Source organism: Pelecanus crispus, chromosome 5, assembly GCF_030463565.1.
Source record: "Pelecanus crispus isolate bPelCri1 chromosome 5, bPelCri1.pri, whole genome shotgun sequence".
Lineage (NCBI taxonomy): Eukaryota > Metazoa > Chordata > Aves > Pelecaniformes > Pelecanidae > Pelecanus > Pelecanus crispus.
In genome coordinates, this window is record NC_134647.1 from 33,273,882 (window position 1) to 33,286,289 (window position 12,408).

General features: G+C 34.5%; 1 protein-coding gene across 1 annotated transcript; it reads left to right on the forward strand.

The window, feature by feature from the left end:
• The first annotated feature begins 8,948 nt into the window (after window positions 1-8,948).
• C5H2orf66 (chromosome 5 C2orf66 homolog) lies at window positions 8,949-10,846 on the forward strand. Its single transcript, XM_009477944.2, has 3 exons — window positions 8,949-8,991; window positions 9,573-9,717; window positions 10,664-10,846. Exons 2-3 carry the CDS (start codon window positions 9,595-9,597, stop codon window positions 10,844-10,846), a joined length of 306 nt encoding a protein of 101 aa, XP_009476219.1. The 5' UTR covers window positions 8,949-8,991; window positions 9,573-9,594.
• Window positions 10,847-12,408: the final 1,562 nt, after the last annotated feature.

Below are 12,408 nucleotides of genomic sequence, written 5' to 3' on the forward strand. Positions count from 1 at the left end.
AGTCTTAATTCACACCGTGACTTTCTGAAGTGAAGGACAAATGTGAAGTAAGCACGTGTTTTGTCCACTTATATCTAAGTCAGCAGTTCAAGTTATCAGTAAGTCATTAAAACTGCTTTAACCGAGTAACGCTATTAGAGTTAACCAAAACACTCTCACTGTTAATAGTAATCTATGTGCTGGTATTCTAGTCTTAACCTTTTTTAAAAAAGGTTAGATTATACATAGTGTTTGTAAATCAGAAAAATTATTTGAACAGATTATACCTTGATACTTTCTAATCAAATGTATGCTACAGTATACGTATATAAGATAATTTGTGTGTCTAAATATACTTGTAGCTAAATCCACCAGTTGGTTTAACCTAAAAATTGCTGTTCAGACATAGAAGAATAGAGCAGTTTTTCTACTTTCAAATGGCTGTGAATGAAAGATGGTGGCAGAACTGTACTGGGGCTGGTAAAAGGCAGTCTGTGAAATGTGCAGAATCTCATTTCTCTGGAAGATAATTTTCCTTGGCCTTCATGGTCCTTTTGGCTTACTACTGTACTTCCGGTTTTGTTTTGCCATCTTAATGGGCTCTTTATGCACAGATCCATTTATTGGAGCTGTTGGTGGAATAAAATAATAATCAGAATAAGGGGAGCAAACAGTCTCTGCATGTAGTAGCTTTGATAGCTTCCAAAATCTGCCACAATGGGAAACCTACTGAATTGCAGCAGCATAGAATTAACACCAATTTTTTCACTTAATGATATTTTTAAAGCTGGGAATTGTATTGATAGTTGTTATCACTCTTCATGGAATGAGTTACAGAATCTTGCATGGATTCCTACCTGATTTTCACGTTGGAGGTAGGAATAGATATAATCCTGAGTCTGAGATCCCAGATGAGAGAATTTATCGCATCTCCCTCAATGCTCCCTTTTTCCAGAGATGGTTTACCTTCACTGGGGGAAGGAGGGGAAGTCTTAACTGCTACTTTGGATTTATAGGCATTCTGTGTCATTTGCTAGATGAAAACTGTCCTCAAAAATGTGCGTCTGGATTTTGTAGTGATTGTGGACTGTGTAACTTCATCTGTTTGAGAGATTAGGTGTCTAATCCCAACTAGATTTTCTGTATAATCGATGGAGGGGGATAGGATTAGAACAAGTCCAGAGAACAATTCATCCTATTCTAAGAGAGGATGAACTATCCTACTTGCCATTCTGAAAAGGACAAGATTTTATAACAGTCTAAAATTGTTTTTCAGGTAAAATACAATGATTGTTTGTTGTTACTTTTGGAGAAGAGGCTTCTGGTATGTCAATCTCTAGTTCTGACACCGTTAACAATTATAATCTCAGCAGAAACCATAGGCTAACCCAACATAAATACGTTTAATTGTGTGTAAATATTACTGAAATATCCTTTGTTATGAGTAGGCTTCATTTATGAAACAGCTTTTGGCAAATATATTGTAATATCTCTTAGTACCTTTAAATAAATTAAAATTCCAGTTTATTCTTCAAATTTTAGATTATCTAGACTGTGTGGGAGAAGATCAAGACGCAAATTAACTTGTAATGGATTAGACCTCTGCTCTATAAGGGAAGATTTCTATTAGCATGCATACCCAAATTCTGTTGTTCTCTTCTTTTTCAGAAGTTGAGGTATTAATTTTGCAAAATCACTGTTCGTCATCCATGTGGATGTTCACCACATTTAGGTGGAGATTATGCCACATAATCAAGCATTTAGGTTGAGATTAAGCCACTGTTTTTTTGGCTTGTACCTCAGGATGCATTCAAAATAAGAACTATTTGTGTGGCTCTTTTCTAATATTTTTTATAACCTATCAGAAAAGAAATAAAAAACAGGGTAAGGACCTAGACTACCAAATGTCACTAATTTTAGGTACAGCATATATGTGCAGCAGAATCTTTCTTTGGCAGGGGGAGATTTAATGAGAATATTTCAGTGACATCTCCATAACCCTGAATTGCTCTTGAAGTCTATAAGCTTTTGTGGTTGATATGATCAAACATGTGTTCCTCAAAGTCTTATCATGCTGCAATCATAATAGCTACACCTGTAGCTAACAGTTCATAAAAGATCTATATTTGTCTGGTAAGGAAAAATGTTACCTCTTAACTGGGATTACCAAATGTACCTTGAAACTGAATGAATGAATGTTGTCCAGAGGTATATTTTCAGTGTTTGATTTAAAAGGTGGTTGCAGTATGTCATGTTTTGGCATCCTGTTAAAAGGGGGGTTGGGTTTTTTGGGTTTTGGTTGGGGTTTCTTTTTGCTTGTTTTGTTTCAAAAAAAAATTGCAGTAACTGGAATTTAAGTTAATATTTCTAATGTTTAGAGTTCTGCTCTGATTTTGGTTTTGAGTGAGCTGATACATGTAGCAATTAATACCAAAATATTAATTTGCTAAGTTTTAAAACAAACAAATAACACAACAAAACCCTAAACAGTGTAGTAGTAATACATTGCAGAAGACATAGAGACTGCCTGTATGTCTAAGTGAGCTCTTCCACTATAACCTAATTGGGCTATCTTTAAAGTCAGTGTTTAAAAAAAATAAAATGTATTGATACTTAAAAAACCCCAAAAGCATTGTTGCATACATTGTTATTTGATACAGTCTTAATTTTCCATGTGTTTGCCAGTAACAAGATTATGAACTTGTTACTTGACTTTTTTCTGAAATCTGATACATCTGCTTCTAAGTTTTGACAGGACAGAATAAAGTTGATTATGTGCCTGTGAATAAACGGAAACATTTGAGAAGCTTTCATTTGATCAAGTTTACTTCAATATGGTGATGAGTATGTTTAGATTTTTGTCTTATTTATACTGAGAAAAAAACCAGCCATTTACAGACCTTCAATACTCTGAGTTACTGAAAATGTCTTTGGAAGCAGTTAGTGTCTGTACAATAATTGTGCTGCAGTTTCAAGTCACTAAGCTACTAGAAAATTGTTAGCTGTAAAACAGACTAAATTCTTAATGCTTATTTTCCATTTCGTGATGAAAGTCACAATTTACAACTTTGACTTTTTACATCTCTTTTTTTCTGGGAGATAATCAAGCTAGCTTTTATAAGCACTTAGCACTGTACTGTAAAAGGTTTTAAAACTTTCATCACCATTCCTTTAGGGGACACATACTTCTGTCACCAAAGCTACATGCTGCTCTTGTATACCTCTGGAAATGTGTGCCAATGAATGACAATTGAAACCAGATTCATTTTTATGTTAAAGTAAAACAGTTTTTCTAGCTTTTTTTTTGATCTAGAACTTTGAGCTAGTATTCATAATAGAATCCTTAAAATCTTGAAAAGTTTATTTGAAAACCTTTTACAAACATTATGTTTTCTGATGTATGTTCTTATCTACAGAAGAATGTATTCAAAGCTTTTAATCAGCTCATTTATCTTAAAGCTTAAATGAAATCTGTAACTTTCATCTTGTTAATAAACATTACTGCTTTTAAAAACAAATTTTAAGCATTGAAGGAGAAAATTCTATAGCTCTTACTTAAGCAAATCTGCCCAGCACCTCAATTTTTCAGGTATCTAAGCATGTAACTGCCTCAAATACGTGCTTATTACCTTGTAGCATGAAAACCTGAGTCAAAGCTGTGATGTTTTGCCTTTAATTTTCCTTAAGATTTAGGGTCTCATTTGGCATTCTTAAATGCAAGCAGATTTTGCTACTCATGCTGTCATAAACAAATCTTGTAAGCATGGCCTCTCTACAGTTATTGGCAGGTTTTGGTCTAGATTATGTAGGAATCTGTGTGGTATCAGAGCTAATTTTGTGTCTATAAAAGTCAGGAATGGCACACAGACGTGTTATTTTGTGACACATCATTACGGTTCCCCTTCCATACACAGTTATGCTTGGCTTGAAGTTTTGCATGTTTGTTGAAATACCGGCAAAGACCTTTTTCCTTCCAACTATAAATAATTTCAGGGTATATATGTTAAGTATCAAACATGCAAGTGTGTTGTGCAAGTTTTATAAAATGCTAAATGCACTATTTTGGAATCAATTCAGGCTTCAGTATTTTCCACTTATGTCACTTTGAGTGTGAAAACAGTATTTGAGACTGCAGCACCTGACAACTGAAATATTTTACAGAAGTCTACTAGTAGTAGATGTGACATATATAATTAGAGTGCCAGACCAAAACTGAAATGTGAAATTCCTCACTGTGACTTTAAACTTGTAGCTTTCTAGAGGAAAAAAAAAATACTGTGCCTTAAACCAGTAAATGAATACACTCAAATAACTGTAGCCTGTGGACTTCTGTAGCCTTATATTTGATTTTTGAAGTTGACCAAAAATATTTGTGTGGATCATACTGAAACTTGATTTGGGGAAAATACTTTTAAAAAAATTATTTTGACCCCCTTTTACTACATTTACAGAAGTGAAGATTTATGATAAATACAGTATATTTGTGGTTTGGAATCACACCAACCAAAGTCAGAAAGCTTTAGCTGACCTTAATTTCTCAAGTCTTTCTATTGTGACAAAAAGAAAAATAATGAAGGAAAACTAGTCACAGATATGTGTTTCAACTTTGAACAGAAATCTGTCTCAATTTTGCAGTCTGTGTCAAATTATTTTTAAAAACTTTGTTCTTTAGTTTCTTCAAAATAAAAAAATCCTCAAATTGTAGTGTTAGCAAAATACTGTATTTAAGCCATTGAGTATCAATATTTACGCCAGTGTGAGAAGAAAACTAGACTGGGATGGGGTTAGTTGTGTTAAAGCTCTAGAAGTTTTGAATAACAAATTTCATTTTTTAGGAAAAATATTCATATATAAAACCCTGAAATGTGGTTTTTTTGGTTTGGGTTTTTGTTTGTTTGGGGGTTTTTTGGGGGTTTTTTTTTGTGGGGTTTTTTTGGGGGTTTTTTGGTTGGTTTTTTTTTTTTTTTTTTTTTTTTTTGCGGGGGTTATCATTCTTTTCCTCTCAATTCATTAAAGAAAACCAGAAAGAGTCAAGATCTTAAAATCTTATTTTGATATAGTAGAAGGATTTCTTATGTATATTTTTTAGTATAAAGTGCTCAGGAAAAGCCACCACTGGCTTTCCTTATGTGTCTCTACAGGATTCTTTGTATGTTTTGAACAAATCCCCCAAATTCTGACTTCCCCCCCGCCCCCCAGTATTAGTACTGTGTAACACTGAATCTTGAATAGATGCCATCTCAAAGCTTATCATTGGACTGTGGATGCTTAGATACGCACACAAAATGACTGCATGTCAGCTGATCACAGTAATTATTTGAAACAGTACAAATCAAAGTTATTAACCTTCTTTTATTGAGGGCTAACTTGAACCTGGCTGCCACAATGCTGCTGATGCTGTGGCACAACAGATAACATGCCATTTTTGTGTCTTCCCTGCTACTTTCTTCTGTATGTTAGTTTAGGACTTCTAAAACTCTCGTTCTGGTCACCTACCTTTCTCTTCTTTCTTTTGTGATGGTGGTGCTTCAGTAACCCTAGCCATTGTTGATTCCATAGCTACAGGAATATTCTAGTATTAAAATCATTGAGAGGGCAGAACTACCTTTAAGGTCTTTATATATGATGATTAGTCTAGAAAAACTGTGTAACCTAGGCCTAGTAACTTGATTTCCTCCTTACTTTTTAATTGTTTTTCCAAGCACAAAGACAGAATAATGTTGGCCAAAATACCTGGTTTGGGTAATTGGCGGGGAGGGAGGGGGCTATTGTTTCTTTGGTTTTAAGAGGACTTAAAACTTTTTGAAGAACATATATGTAATTTTTGGAAAAATCTATTGCTTCACAAGCAACCTGTCTTACAATGTTTTTAACTCTTCCTCGATTTTCAGTTCTTCTATAGATAGTGTAAATTGGGTGTTGTCAGTGGAGCCAACTCTTAATAGTTACAGGTTTCTAGAGATGCTGACAGGGTCTTATCTATAAATATTTGAATAATGCTATAATAAACTATTGTGCTTATTAAAATACGTATAACTGAATTCTCAGATACAGATCATGCAATGCGTGATAAGCTTTGGCAAAGTCCTCATCTTGTGAGATGCTGAGAAAACCTTGAAGAACAGGTATCTTCAGCTAATGTTGAAATCGCTGAAAGATGAAATCTTGGACTCTTTAAAAACTATGCTTTTAGGTACTGGTACTTTTTTGTTGAAGTTGAGGGTAACTTGAGTGGGAGCTACTCTGGGATGTTTGTATTTTGTTTGATGGTTTTCCTGTCTGCAGTGTATACTTCACATTTTTTTATTTGTCTTTTTTTTACCTAAGTGTGCATGACTTAGAGTACACTGTATAGCGTATGCTCTGCTAAATAAACACTTCTGGATACTTTTGTATGGTGTTCTAACATGGTTGCATTAATACAAATGGTTGTAATTCACAAAAAGTGCCACTTACCAGTCATACTCTGTAGAGTGCTGTGAATGTTACCTGCACTTCTGTTGTACAAGCACGCTAATGAGTGTCATGATGAGCGTTTGCCTTTAGTCTTTGCTCAGGTACTCACGTGGAGCAGTTTGGTGCTTTTCCTCCTAACTTGTAATACTTGGGATTCTAAGCAGAAAATAAAAACAGTGAACAAAAGCATTGTGGTTAGAGCAGTACTTTAACAGATACTTTTTTTCACATCTCGAGTAGAATGTAATAAAGATCATACCTAATGAAGCTTGTCTCAATATCTTAACTCATGCACCTTAGGCTGTTATATTTGCCTTGCTATCATGAATTGGAAATGCAATAAAATGGAAAATGTTTGGTGAATAATATAGTTTACATAGAGCATCATGTGTATAAAACTTGTTCTCAGTTAAACTAACTCATTTAAAATTTGCCTTTTTTTCTAGAACAAGATTTTTTTATCTTTTTGAAGTAACTTGCATGCAACTGAACAAGCAATGCTATGAGCATTTTCAGCTTCAGTGCAATTTAATTCAAACATACATGAATATTACTGTGCCATAAGGGCTATATAATTAGTATAGCCACTTTCAAAAGATTTGATTTACTGAAGATGTGTGTCTATATACATAATTTGTGAAGAAAACCTAGTGCTTAAATCTGGTTGCATTAAAAAGGCAGCACAGTGACATCTGGCTTGGAAAGCATTTGTTAAACTAGCTACTGTTCTCAAAGGAGGATGCAATTTTGTCCAATCAGTGTAACTATACTAATAGTATTTTAATATGAATGTGTTCTGCTTATATTTGACTTTCACTGAAGGAAGGAGCTATAATGAAATTATCTTTTAAAAAAAAACACCACCAAAAAACCCGCATTAAAATGAGCACTAAATCTAAACAGACTTTTAGGTCAAACAGTTTCTCAAAAAATTTTAGCTCAGGAAACAACAATACAAGTTTCTAGGTTTTGTTGGGTTTTTTTTTTTTAAGAGAGTTTACAGAAAATATATGCTAATTGAATCTCTTGCATATCTGCATACTTCATCAGCCAACACAACTGCCTAAACTCCTACAGTAATAAAACTTGTTTCAAATTTACAGATGACTTTGCTATGTTTTACTAGCTTAATATACTGCATATCCCCCATTTTTTTTCTTTCTAAATAAATGAAATTAATAAAGGAAGGGGTGGGGGGGAGGCAGAAAACTGCCTGCTGTTCTGGCCTTTTTTTTTTTTTTTTAATAAGCTAAGTAACGAATTAAAATCTAATCCTGAACTGTAAATCAAGCCTTTCCCCCTTCCTGTCATTTCCTTTAGAGGAACATATTTCTAATTTTGGTTGATTTAGAAGGTAAATTATACACAAAACTAGAAATACGTATCTACCTAGAAAATCAACAAAGAAAGTTCCCTTACATTGGGGTCTGCCTTTTTACAAGCTCTTCTATTGCTACTGCTGTTCTGGTTCTTGATGAGTCTACTATCTGGAAGTTGTCTATTATGAAAAGTAATTGGTGCGTTTTGATGGATTTTCTTTGTGTGTGTGTACTTTTTTTATTCCAAGTCTGTAGAACAATATACAAGCTGGATAAGTTGACTTGTATTTTTATGTGTTACTACAGTCATGAAAATAACATTGCTAGGATTTTGTTTACCGTGTTGCTGATGACGTTTGGATGTCCACAACTTTGCCTGCTTGGAAGGGTGGTGTTAGGTTTTTGGTTTGCTTTCAAAATTTAAACCAAAGAAAGATGTAAAACTTCTAGTCAGAAATAAACATCTATAATTGGGAGTAAGATAATGGCCACAAATCTTTATTTTTAACATGTCTATTTAGAGATGTATTTTATGTGGTACTAACTAAAGTATCATCTAAATAGTGGAGAGAAGAGTATAATGAAATTATAAGCAAAAAATTTGAGCAGCTTTGAGATGAAGAATGCTATGAAATAAGGCCAAGATAAATTAGCATAGTCCTCCTCGCAGTCTTTGTCGTAGTTTCTAGTCTGACAGGAGGATATTGACTGCTGATAAAATCAGGGTAGGAAAGCAATGCTTCCCATAAAAGGTTATGATTTTGGATCTTGAAACAGACCTTACTTCTCTCTTTCTCTCCAGCATCAAGAGAATGATCCGTATCTCATCTTGCTTGAAAACCATTCAACCAGCTGTAATTATCTGTTAGTCACCATTCTAGAGATATGGCTAATTACTTTTAATTAAAAGTAATATTTTGGTACAGCTCTGCTATCTCTGCTGGGCATTGTTTTAAACTTATTATATGCTTACCACCAATTTTCTGCAATACGGCTTAGGGAAGAGGAATTTGCACTGCACTGTTCGATAGCAACAGGTCTTAAGAGTATTAAGGATGAAATTCTCAAGGGTCTTTATGTCATGGATGGAAATGGAATCATTACTGTATTTTTGAACTCCTGCTAACGTCATTGACACCCACCTACAGTCCACTAGAAATATAAGTGCAGAGATCAGTTTGTTCACAGATTACAAGGAGAATAACCAAGAAGGGGCAAGCCAGAGCCAAATTCACGGGTAAGCTTTACTTTAAAGAACGTGAAAGGGAGAATTATTTCCTCTTTTTTTTTTACCCCCCCTTGAATCAAGTTGTGAAATGGGTCTCTAGTATATTATACCAGGCTATATTATTTTTGCACTTATTAATCTATATAGTGCACTTTCATTTCATGCAGTCTTAAAAATCGAGCTATCTGGATCTCAAGCCATATTTTTGCATTCTCCTTGGAGCACACAAAGATCTGATGCTGTAACTAATCGGCCAATGAAAATGGCTCTATGTAATAACAAATGTAAATTTACAAATGTAAATATTTTGTGTTGAATGTCATACTAGTCCCTCTCAAAAAGAGAATCCAGTGTCTAGAAACTGCTTTGGTATGGGAAACACTTCTTTAGAATAATTTGTTCTTCCTAGTACATTAGTACTAGGAAAACAAAAAAAAAAGTTGATAGCACATGGAGGTAATCTGCAGTAGGCAGATTTTCCTTGCTGTGAATAAATTATTTTCAGCACTCCACTGGATTGTCATGCTTGCTCTATTTGTTACCAGTGACAGCTCTGTAGGACTTAAGGAGCTGGTTCGTTGTCCTTACAGATAGTCTGTTCATCTCTCCAACATGTGGAAAGTGGTGCTCCTGGGTTTATATACAGTATTGGCGGTGAGAGGATTGGCAAAGGGTGCTCCTTTCCAACCAGAAGAAAAATGGAAACCCCTAGACAACCCTAGAAACAGAGACCTGGTAAGGAAATGCTGCAAGAAAGATAGCCTAAGTTTTGTGTGGGTTTTTTGTTTTCCATCTTGAGAATTTTTATCTTCTAAATTTAAAGGTAAGAGGGGCCCATTAAATGTAGTGTTAGTAACTGCACTTTGTAGAGTCAATAACCACAACTGGATGAGCACTCTTCAGTCAAGATGTACGCCTTAACTGAAGAGACATTCTCAGTGTGCAGTAGCGCATAACACTTCCTTGTATCTCGATCCAGCAGCTTTAGTTTTTAAAAATGTATTTTGATTATACAACCACTCATTTTATGAAACAGAAGATGAATGATTATGTTTTTCTCAAATGTGTACTCTGTTGATTGCATGTTGTGTCATCTTCTGGAAGTACAAATAAGTTTGCATCTGACATATTGTGAATAGTGGCTAAAGATCTGGAAGTTAATTGGAGCTAAGAAAGTATCATTAAGAGAACATTTGCAAGATCTTTTAAGGAATTTGTGAAGGGGGGAAAAAGAAATCATTTTCCCACAATTTTTCCTCACTGTTTTAAGAAGCATTAATTTTTACTTTTAAGCTAAGAAACCAGTTCAAATCAAATGTCCGCTGTTACTAAGTCTTAGAGACCATTTCTCTTAGAGAAATGTGTAACAGAACTGTACCGTTTGCTCTCAGCAAGGGTTTTGCTGTGCCTTTTTTATAAGGGATACAGCCTGAATCCTCTGTGGTTCAGTGGGGAGCATAGATGCTCAGTAAGCAGTTGGTGGTCTTTCGACACCACGTAAGGTGTAGAAATCATGGACGGAGTGGACATGTCTGAATTATATTACCTATATTGTACCAGTTTGTGATCAAAATACAGCAGTTCATCCCACATAGGAACAAACATTACATCTACTTTGTGCCAGTAGAAATAATTAATCTCTGTTGGGCATGCTTTATTTTCACATATGCAATATGTTCAGTTTTTCAGAACGCTCCAGGCTTATTTTTCGGGCAGGGGTCTTGATCTCAGAAAGTTCCCAGCTACTTTCGCTATGAACAATGAAGGACCAAGGCCTGTCATGTTCTACTCAGATCCTATTGCTTCTGCATTTGCAGATTATGAAGAAAGGAAAAATTCTTTTCCAAATTATTTCAAAGGCTGAATGATGCTGCTGACAAGGTAAAAGAGGATGCCTTTCCCTCTAATGTACATGTAACCAAGTGAAAGATTTGGATTCAAGTGATTCTTGCTTCTGACTGAAGTATAAAAACAACTTCTCTTTCAGAAGAAATTAAAAATGTAGTACTTTAACTCTTGCCTGAAGTTGGTTTAAAATTGTTGAGGTAAAGATTTATTGAGGTATTTACTACTTTGGTAAAAGAACACATGGTGCTTCTGCAGACCTATATAGATCATACTTTTTTTTTCTTTCTTCTTTTTCTCCCCTTTTTCATGTGGAGAAGAATTCTGAAAATGTACGGAAAATAGAGAATGCAGGTTTTATTTAAGTAATTGGTATCCGTAAACTTATAAATTGAGACTAACGGTTTCCTGTGATATATGTATACTAAAAAAATTAATTTAGACATAAGATACTGCACTAACAAAGCATACATTATCTTTTACATCTTTGTCCATTCATGCTGTTTTCCTTATTTCTACCACTAAAATTGAAGGTTGATAAAAGGATTGTAAACTTATTCACATCTTTCCATAAATATGAAATGAAATTGAAATGGGTCAAGCTTGCATTATTAATAAATTCAGCCTCAATATACAGCAGGTACTTCTCATCAATTTTAGCTATGCATAACCATACTCTGTAACAAATAAATCCTTTTATATCTCATTTTGAGTGTCAGTGAATACTGGAAATTCTGAGGAAAGGTAAATAATTGTTTTCTCCCATTTTACAAGTAGTTGAAGATTTCAGTAAAATTTGAATCTAAGCATTTTGGCAATTTACTCAATATCTTAAAAGAGATTAATTTGTAATACTCATTCAGCTTAGGATTTCTAGCTCTGTCCTGCTCTCTGCCTGCTTAACCACATATCTTTTTGTAATCAAAAGCACAGCTCCATTATTCTTACTATCATGAATCATAATGAAGACTGCACTCAAATTTTAATACCGAGTTGTCTTTTTGCCAAGATTTTGTATCAGGAAAAAAAAAAACCCTGCACCACACAATGAGTATTGTGCATGACAATTAAATGAAAAGCGACTTCAGAAGGGGTGCTGTAGCTCTACTGTAAGTTACAGCAGCAGTGAGAAAATGACTGGTGGAAGTAATTTGTCCTGCATAATTCAGGATGATGATGGTAGTTCTTTTCACTGTTCAGAACAGTTTTCTGGAAGTAGAGGTCTGCTGCGCTCAGTTGGGGTATTTCAGCCACTGTTAGCAGGTCTTGGTTTGGATCGTACCCTGGTTGCATAGAAATATTTCTGTGTTTGTCTCTCATCCTTTTTTCTTTTTTTTTTTCTCGTTTTCAGGCATTAACTTTTGAACTTCATGCGAAGTGGTAACCTTCACAACAAAATATTACTGCTTTGACTTTTTAGCTGTTGCCTGACAATTTAAAACTTTCCTCACTATCAAGACTTTTTACCTATGGAATCTGATGTCATGCTGTAATTAGCACATTTGCTGCCTATTGACAAATGCGTGATGTTTGGCTGCTACAATTACCTAGCAGAATTGTGTTTGTTTAAACATGAATAAA